Below are 15981 nucleotides of genomic sequence, written 5' to 3'. Positions count from 1 at the left end.
TACGTACGAGACTCTTTGTGCCGGTGAACGAAACTCCCGCGCGCGCGGACTGTAATTTTTAGAGAAAGATCGCATAGAGAGCGGGAGCCTCGAAAGAGAGGAAGAGAGAAAAAGAGAGAGAATAGGATGAGGGAGAGCCAGGTAAAGGCCGTTGCACTCCCGGCTCGAAGACTCTCGGGCCCCGGCATATAGCGGTACCTTTTGCCTCTCTCTTTCTATATACCACGCACGCACGCACGCACGCACGCACGTATACACGCGTCGCGGCATGCTCGTTTTATCGTTATACGAGTCGGCCATCACGCGTCATCTGACATGAGAGTGGTGAATTCCATCGATCAACGATGGTTCCCGAATGTAATGGACAAACAAGAAAACCAAGTGACTAAAAGCTCGTTTTGCACCGTGTTGCCTTGGATAATTAATAACTTGGGTAATTGATTAATAAAGATAAACGCGACCCATTAAAAAGATTCGATGATTCCAAATCTATCGTAGTAAAAATTAAGATATCGCTTGTGAATAGAATAGTTAATTACTGAACAAACTCCTAATTTTAATTCGCGTACGTATACAAGAAAATTGCGGTCGTGAATTTTCAAGACACAATAGATTTAATCTTTTGATTAAATTTTCATCTTTTTAATTAAAAATTATTTTATTAGTTTCTGAAGAAATATTTACTAGAAATACGAGCGTATTATGATACAGCTATGCACACGAGATTGTAAATGCAGCTTAGATTACATGTCCTTGCATGTATATGTGTCATACACGTGTCATGTATGTATACACAATCTAGATGGAAAAAAAAAATGTATTTTTGACGAATCGGATTTAACATCCCGTGAACAATACAATGTGATGCTTTTACGTGAATTTTGTTACAATAGATTGGAAGTGAGAGCTTGGATCGATGACATATTGTAACAATGCCGTTAGATGTTTGCGACATAGCAATTAGTTTTTCAATTTTAAAAATCGAAACGGAAATCCCTCGAGCGACGAAAAAATTTCTAGTTTAACATAAGTTTAATCTCTACTTAAGTAACGAAATAGATTACCTCATGTAGAAACTTAATTTAAAATAATCCATAGAATTGAAGACCAACGAGTTACAGCAAAGCAGAAAAAGTTTCTATTAAATTTTTGTTTTGAAAAAAAGATCGACTCGATACTTTACGAAAAAAAAAAAGTCTATCAGAATATAAAATCACCGATCGGGGCAAATATTACTCGTAATAAATAACAACGCTTATAACATAACATTATAATGTCAATGATTACAAACCCTGATTACAAATTATAGCAATATTTTAGAATCAAATACGTGATAAAAAGGACAGCTTGCGGAAATATTACGTAATCATCGATCCGCGAGCAATAATTATGCGACCGAGAGAAATATGCGTGTGTCGCGTTGTTCGTGGCCTTATCGACTCTCATCGCGGAACATTTCCGTCAGACCCGTCTCTCGGTTCGTAATTAACAGCTTCCCTATGCGCATCGTCGCTCTCGCGTTACGCGCGACTCGAGTGCGCGTGCGTAACAGCATTCCCTGCGCCCACCTGTGAATCTGCGCGCACCTGTGAAACGTGCGAGGGCTCTCATCACGTATAGCTACATACCTGGCGTACCTGTGCGCGAACGCGGACGTGCCTATGCGTGTAGAGGGTGTCCCTGAAATAGGTCGCTAAACTCTGGGAGCATGTTTCTACTACTCGGCTTGAGGTCATAGATCAGGAAAAAAATCGTCATTTTCCGAGTGATAAATTTTTCTTGCGATAAGAGCTTGCAGGAACGCTTTAGGACACTCGTAGAAGTTTGAAGGAATTTTCTTCTTTTTTTTTGATAAATTTTCAAAAATTTTCTTTCGCAAGTGTGTATATATATGTACGTTGATATATTTTTTAAAATTAATTATGGATCCCTCTCAATCTTCGTCTTGAATAAAATGTGCCACCAAAGTTGGCGGTCTACTTGAGGAACATCCTGTATAAATACATCCGCGCCCGATATTTCACGGCGGCGACATATGGTATCGCACACCTGTCGTACGCACAAAGCCGCGTTTCTCGCGTGCACCACGCGTGTGCGTGAGTCGATAGGCGGGCCACGAGTTTATCGAACGACGATGAGTGTGGGGAGCGTGTGTCTCTTGGCGAGACGCGCGCGCGCGCGCGCGGCACTTTTATCTCCGCGGATTTTTCTTACCCCGGAACGAAAGAGGAACCTTTGCGGCGACGACGGCGGTCGCATTATTTCCCTTTCCGCGATGCTCCTCGATACGCGTGTCTACACACGACGCCGAGAATAAATCGGAGAGAGCCGGCGAGACGATGGTGGTGGTGACGGGAAACGATGGGAATCGCGCGTATGGGAAACGTACGTTCTTACGTACCAGCTTTGGTTTCGCGTGCGCCATTGAAAATTTCAGCGAGAGCTCTCTTAGGATCATTATCCTGTTGGAGCGATAATGGCACGAACGCAAGAGTCGCGTCGGAGATGATTACGGGTTGATTACGCGCGATATTACTCCGGTGTCAATTTACGCGGAATATAAGGGATTACGTGTGCCGTTGTATATTTAACGCAAGGAAACCGCGCGTTATCGGTTTCCGAGAGAGCCGTCGTCGTATATTGAGCAACGTCTCGTCGTCATCGTTCCTTGAAACGCGCCTTTATATCATATAATAGATAATGAGCATCGCGACGACGCGTTTATTATGCACCGCGAAGAAGACGAGAAAACGATATGTGTGTGTGTGTGTGTGTGTGTGCGTGCGTGTGTGTACGCGCGCTTGTTTGATCGTATACTTCAAGTCACTTGAAGCTTCTCGCTTTGAATAAGTCTTTACGGTTTACGGTACTCTTGTAACACAGATGGTCCAGATGTGAAAAAATTCATAGATAGGTACATTAAGAGTACGAAACTCTTGATATTCACATAATATTGCGATAGATAATTTTAAAGAGAATATTTTAGTTTAATGATAATTTTCCCTTGACATTTTTTTACTTTCTTTGATCACCAAAAATCAAGATAAAGGGAAATGAAATAAATATAAATAACATACAAAGTAAATTTAAAAAAAATATATATATATAATAAGAAGCTTGGAAATTAATCAGAATTACTCTACTTAAATTTTAAATACATATAATAATAAAAATAATCGGCATCCACAAATGATCACGCGTAAGCGAGAGAGAGAGAGAGAGAGAGACCATGCGTAATAATAACGAGTGATATAAGCACGAGCGAGAAATTGCTCTCGTTAACCAGGAAACATCATTGTGGACTTTGAGAGCGCACACAATTTCGTAATGGAAATTGCGCGCGACTAGAAAAAGACCGCGTTAAAGTCGAAGGCCGAGACTCCAACTCCGTTACCGTAATAATTAACCGAGAAAGAAACGGGTCCGGGAGGTGGACGTGGAAAAGCGACGGCGCTCGTAACGCCTGTTGTAAAAACGAGCCGCTAGAATTAATTGACTAGATGCATACGGGAAACCGCGTGCATGCGCTGAATCGGGTCAAGCCTTTACTACAACTCCGTAAAATCGCGCGTCCACCGAGAGGGGGAGAATCACCGGCCGGCAGGCGCGTTTTGATTCTGCTGGGCTGAATATATGAATGAACAGTACGGGGAAAATGTGTTTCTGGCTCTTCGAACGCTATTTAACACGCTCTACTTGCGCCTCTCGATGGCCGCGTCGCGAGAAATAACGTAATGGCGCCGATAATGCTGCATTCCCGAGCACGTGTTTCTCGAGATGTTTAATGAAGAAGCGTAAATTGTAACTTGCACGATATTACAGTCGCGATGACCATCATCTTCACATTATGAATAACTTGGGCGTGCGAAAAATTTAAATCGTAATCGTATGTCTCAAAACTTGTGGAATATATTTGATTAATTGTACGATAATACACGAGCAAAATATAATTTATGGATTGCGGATACGCAATTTTTATGAAACAAATAACGTAACAGCACAAATGTGATAAGAAATTTTAAATAGAATTTTTAAATATTCTAGTTGATTTATTGCGATGAATTAAGATTTTGAAGGAAAGGTAATAAAGCTTTTAATTTATTCGCATAATATAAAATCTTGAAAAAAAAAAAAGAAAAAAAAACCCCAATGTATTATCTCGCGCGTTACGTTCGATCAACTAGATCGTTATCCCGGATACAATATCGGTTTGTTCATTTATCACGTACGAAGATAAATCCAATCTAAGCGTAATCTAACGTCCTTTGACATAATCCCGTTAACGTGCTTAAAGACCTGCATCGCTAATGAGTGCACCGACGAAACAAGACTCTCCACTATCGATCATCCTGCGAGATGCGCGAACGTATACAAGACGGAACGATACAACTTTACATTTCCTATTACCTGTCGTGTGAAATAATGTATCGCATATGTCTTGCACGGGATATTGTAATATCAATATTATATGTATATCGCTAGAAGAGAAGTAGTAAAGCTGGCCTTAATTATAGAGCATCAACGGTCGATGCTAATTCAATTCCCACCCTTCTCTCCCTTTTCCCCCTTCATCATAACACAATAATAGCCTATAAGAAGAGATGGCAACTCTAAGCAGATTTTCTTAATTCTTAGTATCAACGCAACTCGAGATCTCGTCGTTCATTATTGTATATGCGCTTAATTAAAACTTAATTAAACGATATTCTCCCCTTTTCTCAGTTTTTTCAGAGTCTTAGAAATCTTTTGTGAAGTAAATTGTGACAATAAATTGTTACATGTTTCTATTCATATTTAAATAATATATTAATATTTTTAAATCTTGGATATTTAACGTGGCGTGTTCAAAAACTTAATATATTTAATCCATTTTGAACGGGAAAAATCCTCTAGTATATACAGACAGTTAATAAGAATAGACATCAGGTTGATATAAATCAGGCGGGAGAATCGACGATGTGACGTATTGCTTCTCGCGAAATTGTCTGTTAAATTTAATATTTTTTTAATCTTTAAGGAATGAAAAAAATTTCAGTAAAATTGAAATATCCGATTTTAAAATAAAGCTTTTTATTTTTTTATTTTTTCTAATGAAATTTAGGTTCAGTATTCCAAAAATATCCTACGGTCGAGTTTTTTTTTTTTTTTTACTTCAGATAATTACACAAGGAGCAGCATATATGTCATCGCGAATCGTGCATTTTTGAAATATTAGATTCGCATATTAAACGCATGTTAGATTCGCGTTAAACAAACAAACAAACGAAAAAATTAAATATCCAAGATTAAAAAATATTGATGCACCGTTTAAACATCAATAAAAACATATGTTAAACGTCAAAGTGATCGATTTTTAAAATTCTTCAAAAAGAAATTTCTAGAAAAATCATTAATTTTTCATACCGCTAGAGTAGACTGGGACCTCAATCGGGCGTGTCTTTCTTCGACGATAAAAAAATATTCTTTATCACGCGCGGAGTGAAACTAATTGTAAGAACTTTGACAAAAAGACAAGGGAGATCCGGCGAATGAGATCGCGAGGAAGAAATGGCTTATTTGCAAAATGACTCACGCAACCTTAATTGACAAAACCGATCACGCGCGTCTGCCGGTGTGACTCACCGTCAGGATTGGTGAAGTATCCCCAGGCGGGTGTCGCGGTGGCCGCCGATTGTACGACCAGAGCCACGACGCTGAGGGCCAGCGCGCCGGCGGCGCCCCGCGCCGCGACGGCGCGCTTCTCGCTCCGCTGCGGATCGGTAGTCGTCGTGGCGACCGCCCTCACACCGCCCTGACGAGTGCTCGGAGAATCGGTTGCCATTCTTCATGCCGTTCGTATTCTCCGCGAACGTAATTCTATCGATCCTGGCGACTCGGCTCCCGCCCGAGAACGTTACTCTTCTTGCCGTGGATGATCGCGGACGATGTCGCGGAGGAACGATCCGCACGGATAATAGCGAGAGGCCCCGGATCGATCGCGTGTTTACATTGATCTGCCCGACGTATTTTTTTACCGACGATATGTATGTAATATTGCGTAAATCGTGTAAAGATTGCGCGTAGACCGACGAGTGCGATTCGCGACGATCGTTCTTCGTCTCGGAGGTATCGATTGATTACAGGCAGATTTAATTTCACCGATACTGAGCGTGCTGCGTACGGTGTGACCGGAAATTAAGCGCTTCGCGTGCGATTCGATACTGCCGGTGGATATCGATTTTCTCATTTAACGTCGGTCACTGCTCGTCGTTGAGAAATGAGAAATGTTCATCCATCCTTCGTTAATTATTCCATTAACTTTTGTTTCTCAATCACAGATTAATACGATACGTACTCATATTCCGGATAAATAAAGTTTCACTGAATCAATCGGATTAATCTTTTGTTTACTCTATATCGGGCACTCCTCTGTGCATAGATATCACTCCAACTGATTCATCGATAGCTCTCTTGATAAGAAGAAATGTAGCGTTTGTGGAATTTCATCCTGTCTGTCTCGTGTGTCCTTGATTTATCAGAAACCCTGACGATTCCGTGTACGGTGCCAACCGGTGTCAGGTTGGCGAGCCTTTAATCTTGAAGTCTCCTCGTCCTTGTCGTTGTCGTCGCGGTCGATAATCGAATCTCCTATTAACCGCGTTGTCTCGTACGCACGCATGCGATCGATAACCGGTGTCGCGAAGGAGCGAGGAGCGGCGGAGGTGGTTACGGTTGGGGGAGAGCGCGGGACGGCGGGGGCGAGCAAGGTGCGGCGGGGTAGAAGAGAATCGCGCGTATCGGATTAAGCGAAATTCCACATTCCTCGCGTACGTGTATGTGAGCGTACGTCATTCTGCTTCCTCTCTCGTCTTTCTCACGATCATTCACATACGCGGAATCTTGGATGTATCGCGCGCTATTTTCTTTTCTTTCTTTCTTTCTTTCTTTTTTTTCGGGGAAAAATATGTCCTTATCTCATTTTATTTTATCCAATTTTAAGAGATCCGTGTCATATATTTTTGAGCGAAGGGATCTTTGTCTCTAAAAGAGCCTGATAAGTGTATGCGTTTTCTCTCTATCTCTCTCTTCCTGCTATATCTATCTCGACGGGAAGAAACGCGCGCGGGCCTTTATCATCTACATACGTATCATATCTCTCTCTCTCTCTCTCGAAAAACCCTTCGCGAAGGCTATCGGTTCCCTTCGCAGCGGACTCCGTGAAACCGGTTTTTGCGACGTGCAAAGCGGCGCTGCTAAAAATACGATATCTTCTTTCTCCGTTTTCCTTTCACCGCCCCTTCCGTCCCTCTATCTCGCTCTCTCTGTCTCTTTTTTATTCGTTCTTTCCCTTCTTCCGTTTGTCTCTCCTCTTCGCTTTTTAATCCTCTCCGTCCGCGTTCCGCTTCGGACGTTCCGTCTCGGCCGTTCTCAGGAATCTTCCGGGGGGGAGGGGGTACCGGCGCGTTAGATCGATCGTTGGTCGATCCCGACAATCACCGAGCGATCATCGACGACGGTTGGTTTGGTTCTATCGTCGAGTCGCGGCCGTGGAAAATCGCGGTCTCCCGAGCATCGCGCATTCTTCTCCCTTTCCCTTTCTCTCTCTCTCTCTCTTTTTTTTTCTTTCTTCGCTGTCCCTCGCAGAAATGCCAACGCGCTTTTTCTCCGAGTGCGTAGAAAAACGTGGCGCGACTTTCTCTCTATATCGTCGTCGAGCGGATTGGGATCGGCGGCGAACCTGTCTACCGTATCCCGCCGCGCCGCTCCTGGAGGTCACGCGTTGTCCGTTAGGTTGGGTTGCCTGGTAGCCGCTTGCTATTCATCGAGTCGACCTATAGTGCCGCTATAGTTATCGATCGCTCGCGGATACGCTCGCTTCATTTCGTGCCACGTCTCAGCCCCGAGGAGGAGTTTCGCAACGTTCCACCGTTACACTCGCTCGTTAGTTCGTTCATCTATACCCGTCCATTCGTATACACACTCGCGCTTCTTCGTTTCTCTTCTCCCCCGCTGTTACGTACACTGTCAGTGAACAGCAACGACGGCTCTCGATTTTCCCGCGTCCACTCCCGTCCCGATCACTTTCGCCCCGTGTGTCACCGTGTCACCGTGTATGTGGGTCGCGCGACGCCGCGAGTCGTCGCCGCGCGAACATCGTCGGACGCGCTCGTCGATTTCGAAAGGGCCCTCGGCGAAAAGGGACACCGAATTGTCCACCTGCACGGGGATGACTCTCGGACGCGCCTTCCTCGTGCGAAGAAACGCACGACGTACTACTAACGAGTACTCCGTTTTTACTCGGCTCGGCTTACTAGCGTGGCGTGGCGCGATCACGACGTGTTCTCCGCGTACCTGTCTGTCCGTTCGACGCTCGTGCGCGAGTAGTCATATATAAAGAAAAAAAAAAGGGAGTGAGAGAATCATACGCATATATATATACACACACACACACACACACTCGCGAATGTCGCTATTCACACGAGAGCGTGCAGGAAGAGGCGCGCGGACGTAAATAAAAAAAAAAAAAACAAGGAGAGAGAGGAGCCAGTCCCGGGATGTGTTTGTACCTGCGTACAAACTGACCGATGCACACGCGCTCGCGCACGTACGACGGACGGACGCACGCACGTAATAACGCGAGGAATACGGAGCGTGCGTGTGAATACTCGGGCGATGCGCGCGCGAAACGGGAAGGAAAATAGACGGAGAGAGAGAGAAGACGTGTACGCACAGACGGGCGGAAAGATGACAGGAAAGAAAGAGAGAGACGAAACGTGTACGCGAGCCTGCGCGCTGCGCGGCATACTGAGGCCCGATGCCGAGCGACGCGGCCGAGCTGCCCGGATCGCGCGCGTGTTCTGTCTCTCCTCTCTCCTCTCTCTCTCTCTCTCTCTCTCTCTCTCTCTCTCTCTCTCTCTCTCTCTCTCTCTCTCTCTCTCTCTCTTCTTCTCCCGTTGCACCGTCTTGCTCGCCCGTTCCCTCTCGTTTCCCAAGCGCGCTTGTCATTATACTCATGATTTTGCGGCTCGCTCGTACTCGCTTACATTTTGCTTGCACTCGCTCCCTCTTGTCTCTTCGCCGCTCCAAGTCGAGAAGGTGAACTTTAGCAAAGGAAGGGGGAGAGGGGTAAATAATAAAATATGAAAAAAGAGGAGAGAAATCTGTGAATCTGACTGACTATATTATATTTTGATTGAATGAAATGGTAATTATTTGTACAGATTCCGAATTGTTGCATCGATGTACTTTATATGTAATTATATGTATTTATATGTAATTCTATTTGCGTGTGATTTATAAAACTTTACACCGAAAGTTATATAATAAAATTATAGAGAGAGAAATTAGTCAATGAATTCTCCGTTTATATAATACGATAGGATAAAAATATATATTACATTAAAAGAAAATCCTAATCTTGTAATACAATTAAAAACCGCTTCTTTGTTGCAATGTACTTTTCTTTAAAATATTATATTTATCGAGTTATATAATCGAAATAAATACATAAATACATACATACATATATATATATATAATATTTTTTTAAATTATGATTACTTAGATATAGCTAATTGTTCTATAAATTAAATTATTTGAAATTTCATTTCTGCTGTTTCAGTAGCTATTCGAAATTAAACGGGCTATCTCGATTGGCTTTTATTCGCCGTCGACAAAAATGATGTCGTTTAGCCAAACGACTCGATCGGGAATAGAACTGACATCAGTTAGCAATTTCTTGAGGACAACCATTAGAGTATGGCGTGGCGGATTATTTCGCCGCGTTTTGTAATCGCATGAATGTTTAAACCGTCGATACGTTTATACACTTTTGCACGAATGTGCATCGCGTTTTATTTAATTAAGGTTAAAACGCGAGCGTCTTTGTTCGTCGACGCGTTGCGGGAAGCGAGCGCCGTTAAAATAGAGTTAAGTGAGCTATTATGCTTTACGGTATGTAATAAGCCCAAACTGACAACTTCCTGGCCGTGGAATCAGTGAAAATAGAGAAAATCTTTAACGTGCCGAGAAAATATAGTGTCGTGTAAAAAGTACTATCGCAAACCGGCTCGATATAACCGGTATGTTTATTGTAATCTTAAAAACTTCCCTCATCTTATACAAGAAGCTCTTGATTGAATCAATATCACGGATATCTGCGTGTATGAATATAACATTAGATTTTTTTTTAATTTAAAATCGGAAAGAACTATTCTTTATAATTATAAAAGATAAATATATATAATTCAGATTTTTTTTTTTTTTCCTAAAATAATACGTAGATATCATCCTACATACGTTTGTTTGTCGTAATAAATTTTATTGTTGCGCGCGTACTACGTTAATGTTGGATCGCGCGACAATTTAATCTCGTTATTACGTTATCCCACGTTATCCCAGGATGATATGTGCGTGCAAGCCGGTGCACAGTGCAATAAACCTACTTAAATTGCGAGGATTTCCGCTATTATCCAGATAGTAGTATTCCGTTCTTACATTTCGCGTCCCTACTCGTATTTCGTGAAACGACCTGTAAATTCTTAAAAACTTTGACGGTTCTACTATTCGTCGCTAAGTCTATTAAGGATAAGCGGATAAGCTTTGGGAGTGTCCGACTTCAAGTCCTCGAGATCATTTTTCGTACTTTAGCATAATTTATTAACGCTTAAATGCAAAATGATGATTTAACGGTACCCCTTAATTTTTTATCCATAAAATAGGTTGATTTAGAAGACCGGTTTACATCCTTCAGACATGGGGGAGATGAGAGAGAAGCCGAGTCAAGTTAATAATTATGATTTAAATCTCGAATTAAATCATTTCTCAGACAGAGATCTTATCACAGGGTACTCTATAAAACTCATCTTGTACAGATTAATTATTTAGTCTAATGGTTTCGTAGCAAATAAGAGCACGAATAAATTGTAACGTCTTGTTTTACTATACGGCCTCTCTTACAGCATAAAAACTACTAAGAATAAAGTAAGGGGAGACAAGAGTGATATAATCTCCATTATAGACTTGGCAGCAGAACGCAGGAATGTAATCAACGCTCTATTGTCTCGCGACTTTATTAACATGGAAGGCATGGGCTGTTTGATAACATACGTAGGTATTTCACTTTGTACCGATGGGGAAAATTCCCGCGTGCCGCAAGTAATTAAAATTAACAGTGTACGTATACAAAGTACACCGAGACAGTTAGGGCCAGGAATGCGGCAGCTATCGAGGAATCGATAAGCGTGTATCCCTGTACTTAGATACAGTCGCTCCACATAAATCTATAAACCGCTTCATAGCTGTCCGAAGCGCCCTATCTTCTCGCTCTTCCGTAATGTATCTAATTAATATAATTGCAGCATTCTATTTATCACATCGTCGAAGGCGTGCCGGAATGCACTGTCGTATCCCGTAATGAAATTATGATTTCCGCGACACGCTCGGAGCAATAAACTTACTCGGAGCCCTGCGGTTACGTCGACGCAGAACGCGCTTTATTCTGCGGCGCCCGATAAATCTGCCGAGGAAAAAAAAAAAAAAAAAAAAGCGTAAAATCGCAAAAGAGCGAACGATCCGCAAATGTCGCGCATTCAGTCGAGATGAAGGACCGTAAAATTTGATGCGATCCTTTTTACTCGGCGATCGCACAGCCGAGCTCGTAGACTAATTACGAGGATTATCTCCACACGTGCGAAGTAATACGTCGTTTCACCTTAGAGAGAGATTGCGGACTCGTGCGCGATTAAATGCCGCGATTTCAATCCCTTTCGCGAAACGTTGAACCATCAAAGCGTACGCGAGATTGTATGGTTTTGCTTTTTTTTTTTCATTATAATAATTGGCGCGATTGAAAATTCCCTTCATTTTTTTTTTAAACGTATTTCGTATCAGAATAGAAGAGAACCTATTGTGGTATTTGTCCGGTTTATAACGCGCACCGTAATGTTTGTCATAAAATTTCGCTGCTATAGCATCGTGAGTTAATAAAGTTTCATTCCGTTGTATATGACAATCGTTGTACGTATACGACACACACTTGACTACGCAAGTTTAACATTAACTCTTCTATATCTCTTCAGTTTCTCTTTCTTCGTGATAATATAAAAAATTGATATTAAAAATATTTATTAAAAAAATGGGAAATAAAATAACGTTTCAAGATCGTTAAGAATAAATTACGAGTATATATTGAAGAGAAATAGATTTTTATTAAAAATTCTGTATGTATTATGTCTAATTATAAAACAGATTTCTCTACAACGTATTGAATGGATGCGCTTTCTGCGTATCTCGTAAAACTTTATCAATCCTCGTCGCATACAAAGCATATAAAAAGCGTATATATATTCAAACATACGGTTCCGGAACGTATACTCCCTTTTCTTTTATGATGTATTTCCGGAAGTAACCGCGATAATTCACGTCCACTACCCACGGATCTGTCAGGTATGTTTTATCGATGCGCCTGTAGACAGTGTCAGATATATTTAACATTTAATCAAGATTGTGCGTGTGCGTGGATGATTAGTAATATTGAGATATAGGACAAACGTACTTACATATATATTATTTTCAAAATGGATTGTAAGTCGCAATATAATTTACGGATTTTAATCTCGAAAAATGTAAGATAAACTTTTTACAATTTTTATAACTGAATTATCTGAAATTTGACAACTCCAATTTTGTCGAGGCAATTATGTTACATTGCGTAAGATTTCAAGGAAAAAATCGAAGCATTTCGTTAAGAAGCAAACGGGGCGCTGCTATTTTGAAGAAACAATTGTATCTTCGTCATAAGATATACTATGACCTAAATATGCATTATCTTCATATCGCGAATCGCGTCTACTGTCACCGAGAGTTTCCATCTTCTCGGTCGAACATGGCGATAGCATGACGTCAGAAGTTAGGTAGAGAGACACGACATTCGTGTGCTTGTTTGTGGTTTGCTTTCAAGGGTACGAGTCGCATGCTCGCATAATAATCCTACTTACGCAACGACGTGCCAAGACATTGGAGACCATGCGTAACATGCTCCGAAGACTGAACAAACGGAGCCGAGTAAATACGGAGCTAGGCGCGCTACTGTAAAAGTGTGTTTTTGTATTGTAAATAGTATGTTCTACATGTGTCCTAAACATTCATTTTCTTATGTCGCAATTTCGCGTAGAATCTCCGTTATTTAAACCTGTATTATTTGAATGTTCTTGTACTTTATTCGAATATTTTATAACAATATAAAACACCGTTAATTTTTCGTAGATCTTTATTATTTTTTTCTCAAATATAAATTTATCATTTGCTTTATTATTCAAAAATTCGCTTGACAATTTATTTTGAACGTTTATATCAGTTTAATTCGAATAATGGAAATTCTATTATACGTTGAAATACCGAAATACAATCTTGCATAAAACGCTAGAACAGGCGAGATGCCAAGATGTTTACTGTAAAGATTGAGGACCGGAGCCAATCGGCTTCCCGTTTCAATAAGTATGCGCAAACCGCAAGGTTATTGTCTCTTGGAATCCCTGCGATTTTATCTACTTGTTGACCGATTTTACGTGCATCTATCAGCACGCTCTCGACGTTCGCTCGACCGTTACTCGCGTTACTATTAAAGCACGTGCTGGATGGATAAACGTTTCACTCGATCGGCGATAGCTGCCAGAGGTAATAAATGGATGCTCGGTGTTACGATCGAAACGAAGACTCGATCTAACGCCAGTACAATAAAACGCTACAGCAGTAACAATGACATAAAGAAAAGATAGTCCTCGTAACAAAATTCACGAGTCGTAATAAAAATTCATCGACAGTTGCTTATTTGGAGAAACGAGATAAGTTATTCCAAAGAAATAGAAAAATTAATTTAAAAATTTAATTTCAGGAAACTTAAAAAAAAAGAAAAAAATCAACTTTGATACAAAGATAAATTACACAAGTTCAATTTTAGATTAAACATGAAAAATAAACGCTTCTTACAATATTCAAATTAATTGAATCTAAATAAATTAATGTATTTACATTTAATTGCCCGCGATTAATATTACGAGTAATGTAAAATTATAACACGATTAACGGGACATTATGATCAATCACAGGATCAATCGTCCCGTCGTTCTCTTTCGGTTACTTTATCTCCCTTCGTGATTCCGTCTGCTTCTCCCTTACCTTAAAAAAGATAGAAGCCGAAAAGTACGGCCCCGCTTCGCGAGCGATTCAAGTTCGTTGAACCATCTCGTGCAGAACGTGATCTATAGAGATTATGATTCCTTCCCCGATCGTGTCGTCGAACTCTCGACATGGTGATATTACGTCCTTTCGTAGTCCAGTCATGCTGTCCTCCTCTCCTTTCACTCGACATTATTTCGTAATCGCGGATACCTCAATTCTTTTTAGCCTCTAACAAGACATTCATCTTGAATCTTTACAATAATCTTCCGGATGAATCGTTGCGTTATTGATAGCGATTACTCGCAACATGTTAAGCAAAATGTTAATTTTCGATATGTCGAAGCAAAAGAGAGTAAAAAGGATAGATACTTTTGAAAGTTGGAATTAAATATCGCGTACGATGCTTCTCTCTGTATCTTATAAATATTAGGAAAATAAAAATTGTAGGTTTTAGAGAGCTTTTTTTAAGATGCTAAGCGTAACATATTTTGTACTTTGCACAAGTTGTAACACACGCCACCGTCTAGAAAGACAAATTGACCTACGTGTGCCTAATAGAACGGAGCAAACGTGCCCCGTTAGATATAAGAATTCATCGACGTTGTCATTGCATCACTGACATACATACGGATCATCTTTTATTACTGTTCATTACTGAAATTATTTATAATTTAAACGCCTCCGTTGAAGAAACTCACCGTAAAATGTTTTTGTTCGACGGCTATAATTCGTGCATAAATTAACATTAACTCGTTTTACTCATTTAATTAACGATATTAATATCGTGTAAACGTAAAGTGCAAAATTTTTTATTTGAAAATTAAAATGCGCACAGCAAGCAGATATTATCATCTATATGTCCGCTTTAATAAGTTTCTCTTTTTTTCATGATATTTACAGATATTAAGAGATTACAAGAGATAACAGAGATAATAGTACAATCAAATGTGTTATTTTGATGCTCGATTGATTTGATTTATATGATCATTTATTATTAAGTAACCGTTAAATCTCGCAAGAGACATGAGAAGAATAATAGATTTTCGAAACAGAGATATTGCACTACACTATTCTTTATAAATCGACATTTTACGTCGATAGAATAAAACTCATTCGTCTTATCGATCCAATTTTGCTTTAATTTTGTCCGTAAATTTATTTACGGAGAGCACGCATCTTGACATTTCTGAGGAAACGATTGAACGATGAATCAATAGATACAGCACAGTGTATTCTAAAAGTGTATATGTCCAGAACATATCCGTTGCATTACTACAGAGAGATTATTTACGACACAGAATCGACTCGGACCGAGCACGTGGGTCATCGAGGTTCCGCGAGGGTTAACTCGTTTAACCTTTTCTCCTTTCCCTCTCGCACAAGAAATCGGGATCGAGATCGACGTGGTTTTACAGATGCGTGTAACTCGATTAGAACCTATGATCGAATATCGTTTATTATCCTTGTTAATCGGTTCTTCCGTCTTATAACTACTGATATCAAATGTGAAGATTAAATAGGATTCAAGCATAAAAGAGAAGAGGAAGAGAGAATATGATTCTCTTTTTTATATAATTTAATTTCACTTTTATAAAAAATTTTATATAAAAATAAAAGTTGAATTTTTATTTACCCTAAGATCGAATATCAATGTGATTGTATATTCAATAGCATTAAAAAAAAAAAAAAAAAAAGATTGTTATTAAAAATCGTAGAACTATTATACTAGCCATTAATTTGCATTTTTATGAATAAAGTAGAAGATTTCCATTGTACACCCACGATATGTAGCCTTAAGCATCGCGCGCATTATTCTCTATA

At 40.3% G+C, this 15981-nt stretch overlaps 2 protein-coding genes across 6 annotated transcripts in view; one reads left to right on the top strand and one right to left on the bottom strand.

Moving 5' to 3' along the window:
- The window catches only part of LOC138943136 (uncharacterized), a 91971-nt gene extending 83181 nt beyond the window's left edge, over window positions 1-8790 (bottom strand). For all 5 annotated transcript variants that reach the window (XR_011448412.1, XR_011448414.1, XR_011448413.1 and 2 more), the window contains exon 1: window positions 5623-8790. Coding sequence is in view for 1 of the 5 variants with exons in the window: in XM_070313685.1 (XP_070169786.1) it covers window positions 5623-5821 (199 nt within the window). In the remaining 4 variants the exon portion in view is untranslated. The remainder of the gene's footprint in view (window positions 1-5622) is intronic.
- Window positions 1-15981, top strand: part of LOC138943016 (uncharacterized) — a 129817-nt gene that overhangs the window by 12655 nt on the left and 101181 nt on the right. The gene's annotated exons all lie outside the window — the stretch shown is intronic.

This window comes from Polyergus mexicanus, unplaced genomic scaffold (genome assembly GCF_030449975.1).
Source record: "Polyergus mexicanus isolate NDT 795.1 unplaced genomic scaffold, iyPolMexi1.0 SCAF_2, whole genome shotgun sequence".
Taxonomy (NCBI): domain Eukaryota; kingdom Metazoa; phylum Arthropoda; class Insecta; order Hymenoptera; family Formicidae; genus Polyergus; species Polyergus mexicanus.
This window is presented reverse-complemented; position numbering and strand designations above follow the sequence as displayed.